General features: G+C 42.1%; 2 protein-coding genes across 4 annotated transcripts in view; one reads left to right on the top strand and one right to left on the bottom strand.

The window, feature by feature from the left end:
* aldh9a1a.1 (aldehyde dehydrogenase 9 family, member A1a, tandem duplicate 1) overlaps nt 1-18,810 on the top strand; it is a 79,442-nt gene that overhangs the window by 50,148 nt on the left and 10,484 nt on the right. Inside the window, exons 7-12 of one of the 3 annotated variants that reach the window (XM_070887353.1) lie at nt 2,590-2,778; nt 5,180-5,267; nt 6,804-6,945; nt 10,997-11,109; nt 11,201-11,344; nt 14,766-18,243. In XM_070887353.1, the coding sequence (XP_070743454.1) occupies nt 2,590-2,778; nt 5,180-5,267; nt 6,804-6,945; nt 10,997-11,109; nt 11,201-11,295 (627 nt within the window). In that variant the 3' untranslated portion in view covers nt 11,296-11,344; nt 14,766-18,243. Of the gene's footprint in view, nt 1-2,589; nt 2,779-5,179; nt 5,268-6,803; nt 6,946-10,996; nt 11,110-11,200; nt 18,244-18,810 lie in introns of those variants that run through there. The other 2 variants (XM_070887354.1, XM_070887352.1) reach the window with 2 other exon arrangements.
* Nucleotides 13,935-18,810, bottom strand: part of mgst3a (microsomal glutathione S-transferase 3a) — a 31,887-nt gene continuing 27,011 nt past the window's right edge. Inside the window, exon 6 of the mRNA XM_070887355.1 lies at nt 13,935-14,195. Coding sequence (XP_070743456.1) covers nt 14,056-14,195 — 140 coding nt within the window. The 3' untranslated portion in view covers nt 13,935-14,055. The remainder of the gene's footprint in view (nt 14,196-18,810) is intronic.

The raw sequence follows: 18,810 nt of genomic DNA, 5'->3' as shown, positions 1-18,810 counted from the left end.
TAAGGAGTGTCTTGAAGGAGGAAAGAGAGGTGGAGAGGTTTTAATAGGGAGTTCCACATTAATTGTAAAACCATTGCGTATCGATGAGACAAGAAACCGTTTGATTTTGAAATTGTTCCCATTGGAGGCCATATATTGCAATACTATATCTTATCTGTTTAACCTCCTGCAGTGTACCTCCTGATAGGAAGTTGCTGTAGATGTAGTTGGTGCTAACTATATTTCGGCATATATTACAAGAATGTGGAACTCAATGTGGTGGTCTGTTTCCTGCATTGGTTATCTCACCCAGTACATAGTGGCTGCAATTACTGACTGATTTGAAATTCTATTTTAAAGTCTAGTTTTGCTTATTTGACGGGATGTTTGCATTGTAATATTAAACCCTTTAATTTCCTCGTAGAATTGCATTTAGAAAGTGAGACTGTCAGAAACGAGGAGAGCTAGTATAGCATCGTGCAATCCAAAGGCTTCCCACACACAGTTTGAATAAACATCCTCTCAATCGATATTAAGCTAGTAAATTCTAAGGACTTATCTGAAACGTATGAAAATATAGATTATTGGATAACCTCGGGTTAGGGAATTGTTGGGTGATGAGCTTCTTAAATCTTCTGTTCAAATTTTGAGAATGACCTATGCCTGTTCCTGTCTCATGCTGTTGTAATTCATCATAAAGTTAGCCAAGAACTTATACACACATGTGGAAGATATTGCCATTTTCTCTAGTTAAAATGAGACTTCCAATTCTCACTCTGACTGTTCCAGACTTCAGACTGTGGAACTTACAAGCTTAATATTGATTAAGAGGATGTTTATTCAAACTGTGTGTGTGTGAAGTCTTTGGATTACAAGATGCTATACTAACTCTCCTTGTTTCTGATCTCCCTCACTTTTTGAATGCAATTCTGCGTCAGACAGAGGCTAACCACTGACCCCCCCTCCTTCAACTCTCTGACTCGAGCATCGGAGTGCCAAGTAGCTAATTACATGACCACCTTGCATGAGAGACTCTGCTCCCTTGATGTGGTTGCTATGGCAGTGGTGTTGTCTCGTTCACTAGGCCCCCTGCTGAGTGCAATGAATGAAAGCCATTCTTGCATTATAGGTGTAAGCAGCCCTGGAACGTGTTCAGTGTCCACCCCTCAATTGTCTCAAAACTGATATGGAAGTCATCCAAGATCAGCAGTTGAATCAAGGCCTTGATTTAAGGTCACGTGCGAAAGATGGAACATCTGACTATGCAGCACTCCCTCAGTATTGTACAGAAGTGTCGAGCCTGGGTTATGAGCTCAGGTCCTGCAGTAGGGCTTGGACACTTGACCTTCTGCCTCCGAGGCGAGAATACTACCACTGAACCAAGGCTGCCACTTGATACAGATAGTATTTTGTTTGCTGGCCACGCAACATCTGTGGAGAGAGAGAAACAGAGTTAATGTTTCAGGTTGATGCCCCTTTGTCAGAACTGGAAAAAGTTAAGAGATGTAACAGGTTTTTAAGCAAGTGTAGGGGCAGGGAAAAGGGGAGGGGAGGAGAGAACAAAAGGGAAGGTCTGTGATAGGGTGGAAGGCAGAGCGATTAAGAGACAAAAGGGACGATGGTGCAAGGCAAAAGGAGATGGTAATGGGACAAGTTAAGAAACAAAAGATGTGTCTAGATAGGGTGTAAATGGAGATGGCAGAATCATCAACAGCTGCCGTGGGAAAGAGAGAAAAAAGTTGGGGCAGAGGTTATGTTTTGAAATTGTTGAACTAAATGTTGAGTCCAGAAGGCTGTAAAGTGCCAAAACGAAAGATTGGTGCTGTTACTGGAGCTTCATTGGAACAGTGCAAGAGGCCGAGGATGGAGAGATCAGAGTGGGAGTGCAACGGAGAATTAAAGTGACAGGCGACCGAAAGCTTGGGGTCATGTTTACAGACTGAATGAAGGTGTTCTGCAAAGCGGTCACCCAATCTGCGTTTGGTCTCCCCAATGTAGAGACCACGTCGTCGTGAGCAGTGAATACGTCATCCAATCACAGACCTTCCCTTTTGTCCTTTCCTCCCCTCCCCCTTTCCCTGCCCTTGCACCTGCTGAAAAACTTGTTACATCACTAACTTTTTCCAGTTCTGGCTATAAGGGTCATCGACCTGAAACGTTAACTCTGTTTCTCTCTCCACAGGTGCTGCCTGACCTGCTGAGTATGTCCAACATTTTCCGTTTTTATTTCAGATTTCCAGCATTCGCAGTATTTTGCTTTTGTATTTTATTTGTTCTTTACCTATTTGGGGTCAATGCATATGGTAATTATTGTGTATGAAGGCACCTTGTTAATGACTCCACAAGGCAGGGGTATGGTACTTAAACTGTGACGACTAGTCCTTTATTGCAGCTCCTTGAGTGAGGACACTTAAGAGGTGAGCTCCCTTTTATACTGGGTTACCTGTAGTGTGCAGGTGACTCTTGGGTCTCCCGCAGCAGCACCCTCTGGTGTACAGGTAAGGTGTGTACAGTGTAAGGGTACATTCAGTGTTACAGTACATATAACATTACATCATAACATTGTAGGCATGCATACATCACAGGAATGTACCTTTTTTTTGTTTTTAGGTGTGCAGCAATGGCACCAGAGTGTTTGTACAGAAAGACATACTGTCGAAGTTTGTGGAGAAAGTAGTGGCAAAGACGAAAGCAATAAAAATTGGGGATCCACTGCTTAAAGATACCCAAATGGGAGGGCTCATTAGTCGCCCACACCTGGATCGAGTGTTGTCCTATGTAAAGCAGGCCAAGGATCAGGTATCCAAACATTTTGGTTGTTCTAAATTTTCTGCACTAATTGTTCTAACTAATCATATACTTTGGTGAGACCACACCTGGAGTATTGGTGAGGCCACACCTGGAATATTGTGTACAGTTTTGGTCTCCTAACTTGAGGAAGGATGTTCTTGCTATTGAGGGAGTGCAGCGAAGGTTCACCAGACTGATTCCCAGGATGGCAGGACTGACATATCAAGAAAGACTGGATCAACTGGGCTTGTATTCACTGGAGTTCAGAAGAATGAGAGGGGATCTCGTAGAAACGTTTAAAATTCTGACAGGTTTAGACAGGTTAGTTGCAGGAAGAATGTTCCCAATGTTGGGGAAGTCCAGAACCAGGGGTCACAGTCTAAGGATAAGGGGTAAGCCATTTAGGACCGAGATGAGGAGAAACTTCTTCACCCAGAGAGTGGTGAACCTGTGGAATTCTCTACCACAGAAAGTTGTTCAGGCCAATTCACTAAATATATTAAAAAAGGATTTAGATATAGTCCTTACTACTAGGGGGATCAAGGGGTATGGCGAGAAAGCAGGAATGGGGTACTGAAGTTGCATGTTCAGCCATGAACTCATTGAATGGTCGTGCAGGCTCGAAGGGCCAAATGGCCTACTCCTGCACCTATTTTCTATGTTTCTATGTTTCTATTTGTAGCATAAATCTGGGACCTTAATCTGGAGCAGAGTGAGACTCCCTGGAAAGGGGTGGAGGGGCGGGTCTTACACTGCTTTGGTTTAGACATTGCACTGGAGGTCTGTAGAACTCCTTGGCACATTATAGATCTAAGTGCAGTTAATTAAAATGTTTAGGCAGCTTGGCAGTGCTGCCTTTAAACATTTATATTTCAACTCCTGGGAGAGGAAGTCTGCGCATACTTGCACTCAGGCATGTGCAGGGCTCTGTCCTGGGCTGAGGATCGGGTATGCTTGGCTGGATCCAAGACTGCAGCTTACTGGTCTCAATGAAATGGATTTGAATCCACCAGCTAGTGCTCTTTGTGCACAGGGGCTGATTTTATTAGTGAGATTATAGTAAAGAGTCAGACAAAGCTTGCATCTAGAACTATCAAGTATCTAAAAGGAACTTGTACAAAAACAAGTATATGGCTGATGATGATGAAAGCCTGGCAACTGGTAAGAATGCTAACCTTCTAGATTGTGCAAAATCGAAATGATGAAGTGTTAGATTAAGGTCGGCAAAACTGAGGCCAACGTCTTGGTTCCCATCAGCACCTCCAGAACAGGCTGAGGCAGGGAGCCTGGAACCTTGCATGTCCTGCTCGATCACAAGCTCAGCTTTCTCCCCCAGCATCTATTCCGTTCCCAAACCACTTACTCCCTCCTCCACGGTGTTGCCCATCTCCCCTCTGATGTCAAAACCCTAGTCATTCTGTCGTCTTGACGAGGCTGAATTTCTCCATTGCCCTTCCAGCTGGCCTCTGCATCAAGCTTCAACTCATTCTCAATGCCGAAATCCGTGAGCTCACTTACACTCCATTCAACATTCCCATGGCCCTCTCCTGACTGAGCTTCACTGACTTGCCTGTTGATTTCACAATTTTTGTCCTTGTTTTCAAATTTCTATACAGCTTCACCCCCAACCTACTGTGGCGATCTCTTTCTTCCTTGCATTCCTCAACGCACTCAACCTCTCTTGGTACAGTAGCATAGTGGTTATGTTACTGGACTAGTAATCCAGAGCCAGGACTAATAATCCAGAGCCAGGACTAATAATCCGACGACATAAGTTCAAATCCCACCACGGCAGCTGGGGAATTTTAATTCAATTAAATAAATCTGGAATAAAAAGCTGATAAAACTAATGGTGTCCATGAAACAATCGGATTGTCGTAAAAACCCATCTGGTTCACTTATATCCTTAAGGGAATGAAATCTGCCGTCCTGACCCGGTCTGGCCTATATGTGACTCCAGACCCACAGCAATGTGGTTGACTCTGAAATCGTATATTGTATAAGGCGGCTCACCACCACCCTTCTCGAGGGCAATTAGGGTTGGGCAATAAACGCTGGCCTTGCCAGCGACGCCCACATCCCGTGAATGAATAAATAAAACTTCCTCAACTCCACCCTTGACAAATGCTCTTTCACATACTAAGATCCTGAGCTCTGGAATTCACTCCCCTCTTCCCTCCACCTTGCCGTCTTTGGAAACCCTCCTGTGGCTGTCCTTTGGTTCCCCATCCTAGCCACTCCAGCCCCTCCCCTGTGTCCTATGCTTAGTGTATCCCTTTGCACATTAGTGTAAACGCTCTGCGACATCTTCCTGCACATGAGCAGTGCTGTGTAAGTGCAAGTTGTTGCTGTGGCATTTGAGTAGTATTGGTTGGTATGTGACTGGTGTGATCTTGATCCTTGTTTACAGGGTGCAACTGTTCTGTGTGGTGGAGATGTATTTGTTCCCGATGATCCAAAACTGAAAGATGGATATTTCATGAAGCCCTGTATTCTAGGTATTGTTAACCAGTGCTGCAATTAATAGATCAAAACAATTAGAATGTAGCTGAAACCAGAAAAACATTTCTTTAAAATATTTGACCACTTGATTGGTGTAAAGTGATCCTTTGTGGTCACTAACCTCAACCCAGTGTATTATAAATACATGTGAAGTAATTGTTCAGCCATTGAACGTAAACGAAACAACTTGCCTACCAAGGATACAATATATTTAAAATGCTTAGTTACAATTGCGCTGCTCCCCACAACAGTCTTCACTTGTGCTCATTGCAAAAAGCAGCTTCCATCAATGGGCCGTAGTGGGATGTAGAATACCTCCGGGCGAACAATCTACTCTTTTATCACTGAGTTATACTGCATATAATGCAAGATGCCAACTCGTGATATCTGAGTGGCAGAAAATGCCATGCTGCCAGACTATGTATTTCAGGCTCATCATGGGTTTTTTTAAATTACAGGAAATAAATCTACACAAACCAGGTAATTCAGATGAAACCGTAATACATTACCCAACTGTTGCTTTTGTCAATTTTCTGAGACAGAACTTGGAATTTCTGAATGAGTCCTTTTAATTTGAATCTTTAGATGAGTGCTTTACATAAATTCACACAGTGACAATTACGAAGTTCTATCTCACTATAGTGACCTGGAAACAGGTTAATCTAAGTGAAGTAATGATGAGCAGCCATCTTCTTTTAATATTAATTCTCGGGATGTGGGCATTGCTGGCAAGACCGGCATTTATTACCTATCCCTATTTGCCCTTGAGAAGTTAGTGGTGAGCCTGTCTCAAGGCCTTTATGCCATAAGAAATGTTATGTCATAGGCGCTAACTTTAAGACAACAGTGAATTTCCAAGCAGGCTACTCCTGATGGGGCAGCCACTACTATATTGGCTGTCTTATTCTTGCATACAGTAGTTAATAAACAGTGGCTGGCCGCCATGTTAAGTGAGCACCTATCCTCCTGCCCGGGTGTGTACATTACACACACACACACACACGTCTTGTACTTTACAACAGCGACTACACGCCAAAAGTGCTTTGGGAAAGGTGCTGCATAAATGCAGTTTCTGGCTTTCATTTATAAAATATCCTAGTGCCATGATTTCACTATACTTTCAATGAAAGGATATAACGTAGAAATCTTCTAACTTAAAACAGGATGAATCCCTGTTTCTGTCTGGTGCAGTGGATGGACGTTATGAGATGCTGTGGCACGGAGTAACAGTGCACTGATTCACACCCATAGGTGATGAGTTCCTGATTTCAGAATGATCCCCTCTGGGAGTGCTGTTCGATCTCCAGAGATGGTCTGGACGTTTCAGAGAATGAGCCCCGTGAGATCTCTCCTGTACATGACTCGGTGTTTCAGTGGGGGTCATCTGGTCCTGCTCGCAGTTGGAGAATTGTACCTGACACCGGGGAGAGGGGCAGAGCTTAAACCGAGGGGGAATTAAATTCTTCATTTCCAGTTGTGTGCTGGTTGTGAACCTGTGGTGTTCATAAGTAATGATCTGTGTGTGTGTGCAGGGGACTGCAGTGATGAGATGACCTGTGTTAAGGAGGAGATATTTGGACCCGTTATGTCAGTGCTGGCATTCGATTCCGAGGAGGAGGTTCTCAAGAGAGCAAATAACACCAACCTTGGTTTGGCAGCTGGAGTGTTCACCAGGTACAGTGCTCCTCACACTTCTTTAATGCTACGTCCTTCATTTAATAAGTACCAGCAGGTTGTTTTTTTTCCTCCTAGTATGGGCCTAGTTCGATGACTAAGCAGGGATGGTGGTACAGATCCCTGTGTCTCTGAATGGCGAGAGAGGGAAGCCAGGGAATTATAGACCAGTTAGCCCAACATCTGTTGGGAAATTGCTAGAGTCTATAATGAAGGATAGGGTGACTGAGCACCTCGCAAATTTTCAGTTGATCAGAGAGAGCCAGCATGGATTTGTGTGAAAGGTAGGTCATGCCTGTCAAACCTGATTGAATTTTTTTGAGGAGGTGATTAAAGTAGTGGTCAGGGGAATGTCTGTGGATATTATTTATATGGACTTCCAGAAGGCATTTGATAAAGTCCCACATAAGAGCCTGTTGACTAAGGTAGAAGCCTACGGAATTGAGGGCAAATTATTGACCTGGTTAGGAAATTGGCTAAGTTGCAGGAAACAGAGAGTAGGGATAATGGGCAGGTACTCTAATTGGCAGGATGTGACTAGTGATGTTCTTCAGGGATCTGTGATGGGGCCTCAACTATTCAGTCTTTATTAACAATTTAGATGATGGCATAGAAATTTGCCAATGACACTATAAAGATAGGCAGCATTGTAGACAGTGTAGATGAAAGCATAAAATTACGATGGAATATTGATAGATTAAGTGAATAGGCAAAATTGTGGCAAATGGGTTTCAATGTAGGCAAATGTGAGGTCATATAATTTGGACTTAAAAAGGATAGAACAGGGTACTTTATAAATAGTGAAAAGATGAAAACAATGGAGGTCCAAAGAGACTTGGGGGTTTAAGTACATAGATCATTAAAATGTCATGAACAGATCCAGAAAAAAATCAAAAAGGCTAATGGAATGCTGGCCTTTATATTTAGAGGACTAGAATGCAAGGGGGTAGAAGTTATGCTGCAGCTATACAAACCCCTGGTTAGACCACACCTGGAGAACTGTGAGCAGTTCTGGGCACCACATTGGGCTCAAGTTTCGGCCTGAGTTGCTCCTATTTTTTTGGAGCAACTAGTTTAGAATGGAGCATCTTAGAAATTGCAATTCTCGGCATTTAGTTTGCTCCAGTTCTAGTGAGTTGGAACAGTTTCATTTTAGAACAGTTTTATTTCAAAAGGGGGCTTGTCCAGCCACTCACTGCTGTTTTGCAAGTTTAGGCAGCGAAAACTTACTCCAAACTAACTTAGAATGGAGTAAGTGTAGATTTTTGTACGCTCAGCAAAACCTTGTCTACACTTTAGAAATCAGGTATAGGGAACGAGAGTTGCGGGGGGAGGGAAGTTTACAAGCATTAAACACTTCACTTTTACAAATAAAGAGCCATCATCAATAATAAATGATAAATAAATCAACCAATAAAATCAAACAAAAAATAAAACATAAAAAATAAAAATTAAAAAATCAAACAAAAAATAATCAATCAATAAATAAAAAATTAAGTTTCTCCTCACCTACTGCAGCACCAGGAGCCCTCGAACAGCGTGCTGGGACGGGCTCCGCCCAGAGATGCCAGTCAGGCGGGCCCCGCCACCGCCCAGGACTTCGGGCGGGCCCCACCCCCAGCGAGATGCCGGGTGGGCGGGCCCCGCCGCTGATGCCATTTTGGGCAGGGCCTGCACCCAGGAGATGCCGGGCCACCGCCGAGGACTTCGGGCGGGGCCCGCTCCCAGCAAGATGGCGGGCGGGCGCGCCGATGAGGTAAAGGCTGTCAGGCCACTCGGCTTGGGATAGGGGCGACATCCCTTCGGCCAGGGATAGGGTCGTCGCCCGGGGACAGGACACGCTGGGAGGACCAGGAGCTACTGAGCACGCGCGCAGCTGCTAGCACTGTTTGGTGCAGGGCTGTAGCTCCGCCCCCAGCAGCTCCTGCTGCGCCGAGCTGGAAACGGGCCGACAGATATGGGAGAATCATGAGTTAAGTATTCGGCGCAATTTCTGTTTTACAAATTAGGCGGGCCTCTCCGATGTGCGCTGATGTAACGGGGGTCAAAAACCTGAGCCCATTAAGGGGAACAGATAGGGTAGATAGAAACTATTTCCGCTGGTTGGGGAATCTAGGATTAAGGGTCATAGTCTAAAAGTTACAGCCAGACCTTCCAGGAGTGAAATTAGGAAACACTTCTACACACAGAGTGGTAGAAGTTTGGAACTCTCTTCCACAAATGGCAATTGATGCTAGATCAATTGTTAATTTTAAATCTGTGATTAATAGCTTTTAGTTAACCAAAGGTATTCAGGGATTATGGGCCAAAGGCGGGTATATGGAGTTAGGTCGCAGATCAGCCATGATCTCATTGAATGGCGGAACAGGCTCGAGGGGCTGAATGGCTTACTCCTCTTCCTAGGTTAGGAAGGAAAAAAAGTGGCGGAAGTCACAATCTTTACCCCTACGTGACACCTACTAGCGCCTGCACAGGTATGGACGCCTGGTGAGATCAGGCTCGGCTGTTACACAGCCCACAGTAGAATAGCTTTCCGACACTTGGGTCTAGAATTTCACACACACACTGAGCATTTATACAAGTTACCACAGCTGATTGGCGCATGTGGAATTTTATCCCAGCGAAGAGTCGATGTGTTCAGGAGAAGGGCATAAAATTGATACAACAGCACCTTGAGCACCAGTATCTTGATGCATCATTAATTCCAGCAGAGCAACATGATATGATTCTGTTCCATTTGATCAAGTGGATATTTTAAGACCACTTTTCATGCCGTTCTATTGACTGCAATGGGACAGAGTATATCGTGCGTTGCGTGTAACGGGCAGCCGATCAAATACTGCCTGCTTTGCACCACCGCCTGAAGAATTTCTACCTTAGTGTGTCATATATCAAAACCCTTTGATTACAGCATTTTCGGTGTAGCGTTTCTGTTACATAAATGAGTTTTCACTATTGCACATGTCATTCTAATGAAATGCACACATAGAATCAGTTGGATTTGATCAGTTTGATTAATGATGTCTACCAGCTTGGCAACCTAGTTAGCGTGTACGGTGTGTTGCGTGTCGGTGTTTAGCTGATGTGCAGTAGATAGATTGGTTTCAAACTGGAATAACCTGTGCACCTTGATTCTTGCTGTGACCACAGGAGGAACAGTGTTCAGCATGTAACCAGACACACACTGGGTGGGAGTAACAAACACACTGCAGGACCAAGTATTCTATCATTGTGAAACAGGGAAGAAATTAGCAAGTATTGGGCACTGAGTCCCATAGATTGTTGGAGTATTACTGTTATTATCAGTGATTTGTTGAAAGGTAGTGTATATTGCCCAGTGTCAATCACTGAGGTAGCCCTTTTATATTTGGGGTTCAACTAATTCACTGCCTGTGTACATTTGCTTGACCCTGTGTGAGCACTGTTCAATCTATGCATCTCAGAACGAGGGACAGTAAACTCTCTGGATTTGACTTGTACCTTCATCACGAGTAGTGATTTAAAAAATGGATTTCACCTTAAATAACCCTGCTTTCAAAATCACTTCACTTCTGGTCATCTTGGTGTCCGACTTCTATCACCATATTTAAGTGTCACCAAACTAAGTTACTAAAAAACCTATACCTGTAGGATTTCTTTGCCTATTACAGAGTACACACACTCATCCCATAAGGGACACATCTCACTTAGCAAAGACCAGAGAGCTTACGGTACAGGCTGACAAAGCTATGCTGGCATTTAACCAGCAAGAACTATGTAGCTTACTTCCAGAGCACTGGAAAGCATTCCTGTTTACCAATCCTGCTCGATGAGGCTTGACAAGTGAGAGGGAAAGCCCGTTCTGTAAGATCTGGCTACTTCCCAAGGGACAGTCTAGGCAATTATCTTTCAAGTAATGAGCACTTTTCAACATTGAAATGGAAAATATTTTTGTACTTCAAGTATTGCAGTGAATAAAGGAATGATGGTGGGGAGGGGATGGGCAGTTTGCTTATGCTCTCTTCAGAGATGTTGGACAATTTTTTTGTAGCCGGTAATGTGTGTTTTTCAGAGATCTGACTCGAGCTCATCGGATGGCCACTGCTCTCGAGGCAGGGACATGTTTTATAAACAACTACAATGTCTCCCCAATTGAGTTACCTTTTGGAGGATATAAAATGTCAGGTAAGGAGGAATTTTGTTTTTCGAGAAACATTTGTAATTTTTAAAAAAAAAAAGCTTTGACTGAAAAGTAATCCCAATTCAATTATTGCAGGGTTTGGAAAAGAGAATGGAACAGCGACAGTTGAATATTATACGCAGCTAAAAAGCGTTTATGTGGAAATGGAAGATCTAGCATGCCCTTTCTAAATTGCCACAATCCCATCTGTGTGTGCCTGAGTTCAAAGTGTTGTTTCAGGTTAGTCAGTACCAGCTTAGTGTTGCAAGCAGTGAAAAGCTAATTTTCTTATCACTGGCTTAAAATATCCAAACTGTGTATCTACTGATATTCTTCAGTTAGTGTCGGTGATGGCTTGTGTTCACCATTTAAACTATGTTCAGTTTGTCATCATTTGGATCCTCCGTAAAATGATTTTTGCTGTCCATAGCATTCACTCTGAAAATTAAAAATGTAATTGTATTTTTAATTAAAAAAATTACAAACCTGCATTAGTGCCTTTTAACTAACTTATTCTCACCTGCATAGGCATAATTTCAGGTCAGATTGAAGCACAATGTCGGTTGACAAATTTCCATGAAAAATAAAACTTTTTTGGATCCATGAAAGTTCCGACCTCAACTGGTAAACTTCCTCGTAGCGTCAGTCTGTTATCCTCTTGCTAGGAAGGAAGGTAATGCAGTATCTGTAATAAACTAGGTATCTATGTTCTGCACTGCTTATTTAGGTATTAATCTTATGATAGTCACATCTGCAGCAGTGCACTTTGTAAAAACAGATGTCTATACCTATAATCTGGAGCATCATTAATATACATGGACTAAAACTCGAGTCCTGACCTTCCATGGGCAAAGGAACAGTAGATCCACCTGTGCTTTGTGTCAATGAACATGAAAGGTGAGAGAGAGATGTAAAACTTGCTACCTTCTTCCAGTGATGGAAAGTTAATTTTACATTGTAGGCAACAAGTTTAATACTTAATTTAACACCATGGAGGTGTTTTTTTTTAGTAAACTCAAGATTAACTAGTAAACTGAAGATTAACATTTGCAGGAGGTGCTTTTTTACTCGGTGTCTATAATAAGAAACTTCAGCTCATCATGAGCATTTCTATTTAATCTGCTTGTTAAAGTTACCTTTTCCAATAATTGAATTTCCTTTACAACTTTGTGGAACACACCAGCTTTTAATAAGAAATGGAAGCAGAAGTAGGCCATCTGGCCCCTCGAGCCTGCTCTGCCATTCAATATGATCATGGACTCAACTCCACTTCCCTGCCTCCAATGCAAGTATATCCTTCCTTTAAATAAGGAGACAAATACTATACAGTACTCCTGGTGTGGTCTTGCCAATGTCCTGTACAGTTGTAGCAGGATTTCTTTACTTTTATACTCCATCCCCTTTGCAATAAAGGCCAACATTCCATTTGCTTTCCTAATTACCTGCTGTACTTGTATGCTAACTTTTTGACCATGTACAAGGACCCCCAGATCCCTCTGTACTGTAGCATTTTGTAATCTCTCCCCATTTAAATAATTTGCTTTTTTATTTTTCTTACCAAAGTGGATAACCTCTCATTTTTCCCACAATATTTCATCTGCCAAATTTTTGCCCACTCACAGCCTATTTCTATCCCTTTGCAGATTCTTTGCGTCCTCCTCTCAACTTGCTTTCCCACCTATCTTAATATAATCAGCAAATTTGGTTACATTATAATTGGTCCTTCATCCAAGTCATTTAGATTGTAAATAGTTGAGGCTCCAGCACCGATCCCTGTGGCACCCCACTAGTTACAGTTTGTCAACCTGAAAATGACCCATTTATCCCGACTCTGTTAGTTAGCCAATCCTCTATCCATGCTAATATATCAACCCCATGAGCTCTTATCTTGTGCAGTAACCTGTGGTACCTTTGGATGCCTTCTAGAAATCCAAATACACGCATTTACTGGTTCCCATTTATTTACCCTGCTTGTTACGTCCAAGAACTCCAGCAACATTGTCAAACACTATTTCCTTTTCTCTTGGTTGCATTATGATTTTCTAAATGTCCTGCTACTACTTCCTTAATAATGGACTCCCAGTATTTCCAGATGGTTAGGCTAACTGGGCTATAGTTTCCTGCTTTGTGTTTCCCTCCTTTCTGTTTCCCTCCTTTCTTAAACAGGGACGTTACAGTTGCAGTTTTCCAATCCACTGCGACCTCTCCAGAATCTAGGGAATTTTGATGGATTAGATTTCAGAGTGAACTCATGAGTAACATGTGGTACTTGGTTACTTCGCTCGTTATACAGCAGTGATATAAAATGACCAGTTAATCTGTTATGGTGCTGTAGGTTGAGGGTTGGGTGGGGGAAAACTCCCCTTCTGTGAAGGTGCCATGGGATTTATTTCTACCAATACAAGCAGATGGGGATCTCTGTTTATCATCAGAAAGATGCTCCTCCAACAATGCAGCACTTCACAGAGATATCAATTTAGATTATGTGCTCTGGCCTGGAGTGGGACTTGAACTCAACCTTCGGACTTGGTTAAGAATACTACCAAGCCAAGATGATGACCCTATTTTCCCATCCTAGGCCTTTATGCTCTTGAACTAATTGAGGAGAAACCTTAAATATGGTCATAACTGATGAACAAACTCAACTCTCTTCTCTCCCCTCCCCCAGCAGTTTGGTCTGTCATATTCTACTTGCCAACTAATATTTTCCAGCAGAGGTGCTCAGTTTAAGGGGAATTGTTACAAATAATGTTTCCAAAATGTAATGTGTAGGATGCTGTCAGGGTGCATTGGTTTGATACCCAGAAATTAATAAAACAATTGACATATGTAACGTTACCATTTTATAAAAGGTTCAGAGTACAACTTTCAGAAGCAAATGTCTGTTGTTAATCAGCAATAGTTTTCTGATAATCAAGTCTACATTTTTCACACGGTTATAAAATCAGGTCTCAATCCGCGAGTTTAACATTCATAGCAGGATGGCAATGGCTGTGCCATTCTAGGTGGTGGCATCCAAATGACACTACAGTCCCCATGAGTGCCAAGAGAGCCAATGAGCTAAATCCACCGTAATATCTCTTCTTAACTTCTGAGTGGGGAAACAAAGTGAAAAGGAAGTGTTAACCATACTAAAGAGGCTCATTATAATTTATACACTATAAAAAAGGACAAGAGTTAGATTAAAGAAAAACTCCAGGTTAACTTTTCCTTAATAAAGTTCGTCCAGCACAAAGAAAATTCACTTTCACCTAATACTGAAGCTGAACAATTCACTATTAAATACAAACTAATTAAAATCTACAGTTTTTCTTCAAAGAACTGGGCTTCAAGTTGTCAAAATTAGAGATGTCACATAAGACCCATTTTTATAGATAGCTGAACAACAACTTGGATGCCTTTAACATAGTAAACATCCCAAGGCGCTTCACAGGAGTGTAATCAAACTGAATTTGACAGCAAGCCACACAAGGAGCTATTGGGGCAGGTGACCGGTCAAAGAGGTAGGTTTTAATTGACATTTTAAAAGATGATCATGCTCTCTCCTTTAAGTGTAAAACATCGAGACCACTCTGATGGGTTACATTTTAGAATATTCTATGTTCAACACTAATGTGTTTGGGAATCTCTTGCTGTGTTCTAACTGGCATGTCTGGTTCAGTCCATCAGCCTGCTGACTCTTGGAGCCCTTCAACAACTGGTATCCAAGGCACACTTCCCATGCAGGACGATATCTCAAAGCACCTAACCCCAAGGACAATGAAAAAAGGTTTGGGGTGGGGGGAGGGTTTTAGAAGCATTAGGTACCAAAGCAGAGGGATCTGAGCACCATTAATTGTTCCTCTAACAGAGTACCAACAATTCAATTTTTAACATGACACAGCAACCTACTAATGGCCGGACAGTGGAAATCTCATCAGGAGAGAGAAAGCAAAGTTGTTCTTGGTTAATTTGGCACGGTTTTGCTCAATAAATACAACCGTTAAGAAAAGCTGCATTTCCTCTCCATTCAAATGGACAACTTCACTTAAAATCTATGCCAAATTGCTTAATTGGGCTTGCCAGATAGGCTTGAGTCGGTGAGAAATTTGGCATAAGTTCCCAAATTGGCTACATTTCTGTTTTGGTCTCTCCTTGGGGTGCGGACACAGTCGAGTATATAGGCCTGCTCGCCTTTACTCAAGTACACAACATTCAAAATACTGGGGCAGTTCTTCAACATTCCCTCTACAGAAACCAAGAATTAAGATTTTAAGTGTTTGTGACTAAAATATTTACTTTTGTCAGTTGGATTATTGAACATCTTTTTTCATGCTGAATGCAGCACATAAGGTCAGTCATTGCTCATTGTTTCTGGAAGTTTGGTGGAATACACATCCATGTCTGGCTAAGTTTCACATCTAGAGTGTACATACATCCATGTAGTTCAAGGCCTTGATCTGTGTATTTTCATTGTTGTTACACTTGGATGGGAACCAAATTAACAGATCAAACTATTTGACAGATCACTAAATCAATCATTCTGAACAATTCAATTTGGCCAGTTTAACACTTGGGTACAATGTCTTTATGCAATATTTTAAAGGACAGATCTACTTTTGAACATTCAAGGTAGCAGACAACCTGCTAATGTAATGTAATTGAAAGAGGTTTCTACTGTACTTTGTGCATCTTCAAAGGATGTGGATTACATCTGATGTGGTCAATCTTCAACTAGCAAAGAGCCTGAGCTCGATCAATGGCTGTGTGGTAGAATTTCTCCATGTTAAGAAATGAGACTGTATCCAAGGACCACAAGAACATAATAGGAGCAGGAGTAGGCCATTTTGCCCCTCGAGCCTGCTCCGCCATTCAATAAGATCATGGCTGATCTGATCATGGACTCAGCTCCATTTCCCTGCCTGTTCCCCATAACCCTTTATTCCCTTATCGCTCAAAAATCTGTATCTCCACCTTAACTATATTTAATGACCCAGCCTCCACAGCTCTCTGGGGCAAAGAATTCCATAGATTTACAACCCTCTGAAGAAATTCCTCATCTCAGTTTTAAATGGGCAGCCCCTTATTCTGAGACTATGTCCCCTAGTTTTAGTTTCCCCTAGGAAATATCCTCCCCTCATTATCTTGTATGTTTCAATAAGATCACCCCTCATTCTTCTGAACTCCAATTTTCATAAGTCAAACCCCTCATCTCCAGAATCAACCTAGTGAACCTTCTTTGAACAGCCTCCAATGCAAGTATATCCTTCCTTAAATATAGAGACCATAACTGAGTGCAGTACTCCAGGTGTGGTCTCACCAATACCCTGTACAGTTATAGCAGGACTTCTCTGCTTTCATACTCTATCCCCCTTGCAATAAAGGCCAATATTCCATTTGCCTTCCTGATTACTTGCTGTACCTGCATACTAACTGTGTTTCATGCACAAGGACCCCTAGGTCCCTCAGTACTGCAGCACTTTGCAATTTTTCTCCATTTAAATTATAATTTGCTTTTCTATTATTTCTGCTAAAGTGGATAACCTCAATTCTCCTACATTATACTGCATCTGCCAAATATTTGCCCACTCTCTTAGCCTGTCTATATCCTGTTGCTGATTATTGGTGTCCTCCTCACAATTTGCTTTGTATCAGCAAACTTGGCTACATTATACTCGGTCCCTTCATCCAAGTCATTAATATAGATTGTAAATAGTTGAGGATCCAGCACCGATCCCTGCGGCACCCCACTAGTCACTGTTTGCCAACCGGAAAATGACCTATTTATCCTGACTCTGTTTTCTGTTAGTTAGCCAATCCTTTATCCATGCTAATATTACCCCCAACCCCATGAGCTTTTATTGTGTGCAGTAACCTCTATGTGGCACCTTATTGAATGCCTTCTGGAAATCCAAATACACCACATCCACTGGTTCCCCTTTATCCACCCTGCTCGTTACATCCTCAAAGAACTCCAGCAAATTTGTCAAACATGATTTCCCTTTCATAAAACCAAACTGACTCTGCTTGATTGAATTATGCTTTTCTAAATGTCCCTTCTACTGTTTCCTTAATAATTTACTCCAGCATTTTCCCAACAACTGTTAGGCTAACTGGTCTATAGTTTTACTTTTTGTCTGCCTCCTTTTTTTTTATAAAATAGGGGCATTACATTTGCGGTTTTCCAATCCGCTGGGACTGGCCCAGAATTCAGGAAATTTTGGTAGATTATAACCAATGCATCCACTATCTCTGCAGCCACTTTTAAGACCCTAGGATGCAAGCCATCAAGTCCAGGGGACTTGTCTGCCTTTAGTCCCATTATTTTACTAAGTACTACTTCATTAGTGATTGTATTAAGTTCCTCCCTCCCTATAGCCCCTTGATTATCCACTATTGGGATGTTTAATGTCTATTGTGAAGACTGATACAAAATATTTGTTCCAACATCTCTGCCATTTCCCTGTTCTCCATTATTAATTCCCCAGTCTCATCCTCTAGGGAACTGTTGTAGGAGGTAGGCACCTTTAGAATATACCAGAACACTAGGCATGAGGCACCTGCTAGATATATCTAACCGCATATAAGTTTAAAGTGGCCACACATAAAATGGCTGCCCAGGCATGATGGGAAATCAGGTAGTCAAGCTGTGAACTGTTGAATGTTCAATGACCGAGCAATAACCCTGTGAGGCCCACTATAGGAATGCCTTGGATGCAGGATAAGAATAATGAGAGAACCCATCTCCCGTAAATAAGGCCATAAACCAATTAATTCCCCAGGAAGAAAGAGATAAGGAAACCCATCTCCTGTAAACAAGGTTATAAACCAATTATTTCTCCAAGAAAGAAAGAAATAGGGAGAGAACCTATCTCCTGTAGTAAAGTCATCAATCAGCCCAAGCTGACAATAACCGAACATATGGTTCCTGAGACACTAGGGGAATTCTATTGGGTTAAAAGAACCTATATGTAATCTATAATCGTTGTGATTGGCTTGTGTCCAGCCGTGATGGGCTGTGTAACTGTAGTAAACTGTAACTGTTGTGAAACATATAAAAGTGCATGTAACCCTTTGTTCTGTGGAGAGAAGCCTGGACTCAGTCTTGTGATTTCCTCCCCGCTGAGCGTTAATAAAGGCCGCGACGGCGTTGGAACCGACTGAGTGTTGAGTGATTCTTCTGAGAAAACACTAACGCTAACAGGAACCAACATTTACTTTAGCCACTCTTCCTTTTTATATACCTGTAGAAACTCTTACTGTTTAAGATTTTGTGCTAGTTTACTTTCATAATCTATCTTCCCTCTAAGTCATTCTTTGCTGGCTTTTAACAATTTCCCAATCCTCTGGCCTCCCACTAGTCTTGGCCACATTGTATGCCCTGGTTTTCAATTTAATACCATCCTTTATTTCCTTCGTTAGCCACAGATGGTTATCCCTTCTCATTAGGATATATTTTTGTTGCGAGTTATGAAATATCTGCCACTGCTCATCAACCGTCCCACTCTTCAATCTATTTTCCCAGTCCACTTTAGCCAACTCTTTCTCGTACCTTTTGTATTTTCCTTAATTTAAGCTTAGGACCCTGGTTTGAGAACCAACTTTCTCACCCTCCAACTGAATTTGAAATTCAACCATATTCTGATCACTCATTCCTAGAGGATTCTTTGCTATGAGATAGTTTATGAATCCTGTCTCATTACACAGTACTAGATCTTAAGATAGCT

This window comes from Pristiophorus japonicus, chromosome 8 (genome assembly GCF_044704955.1).
Source record: "Pristiophorus japonicus isolate sPriJap1 chromosome 8, sPriJap1.hap1, whole genome shotgun sequence".
Classification (NCBI taxonomy): Eukaryota; Metazoa; Chordata; class Chondrichthyes; family Pristiophoridae; genus Pristiophorus; species Pristiophorus japonicus.
The sequence above is the reverse complement of the archived record's forward strand: the minus strand, read 5'-3'. Positions and strand labels throughout refer to the sequence as shown.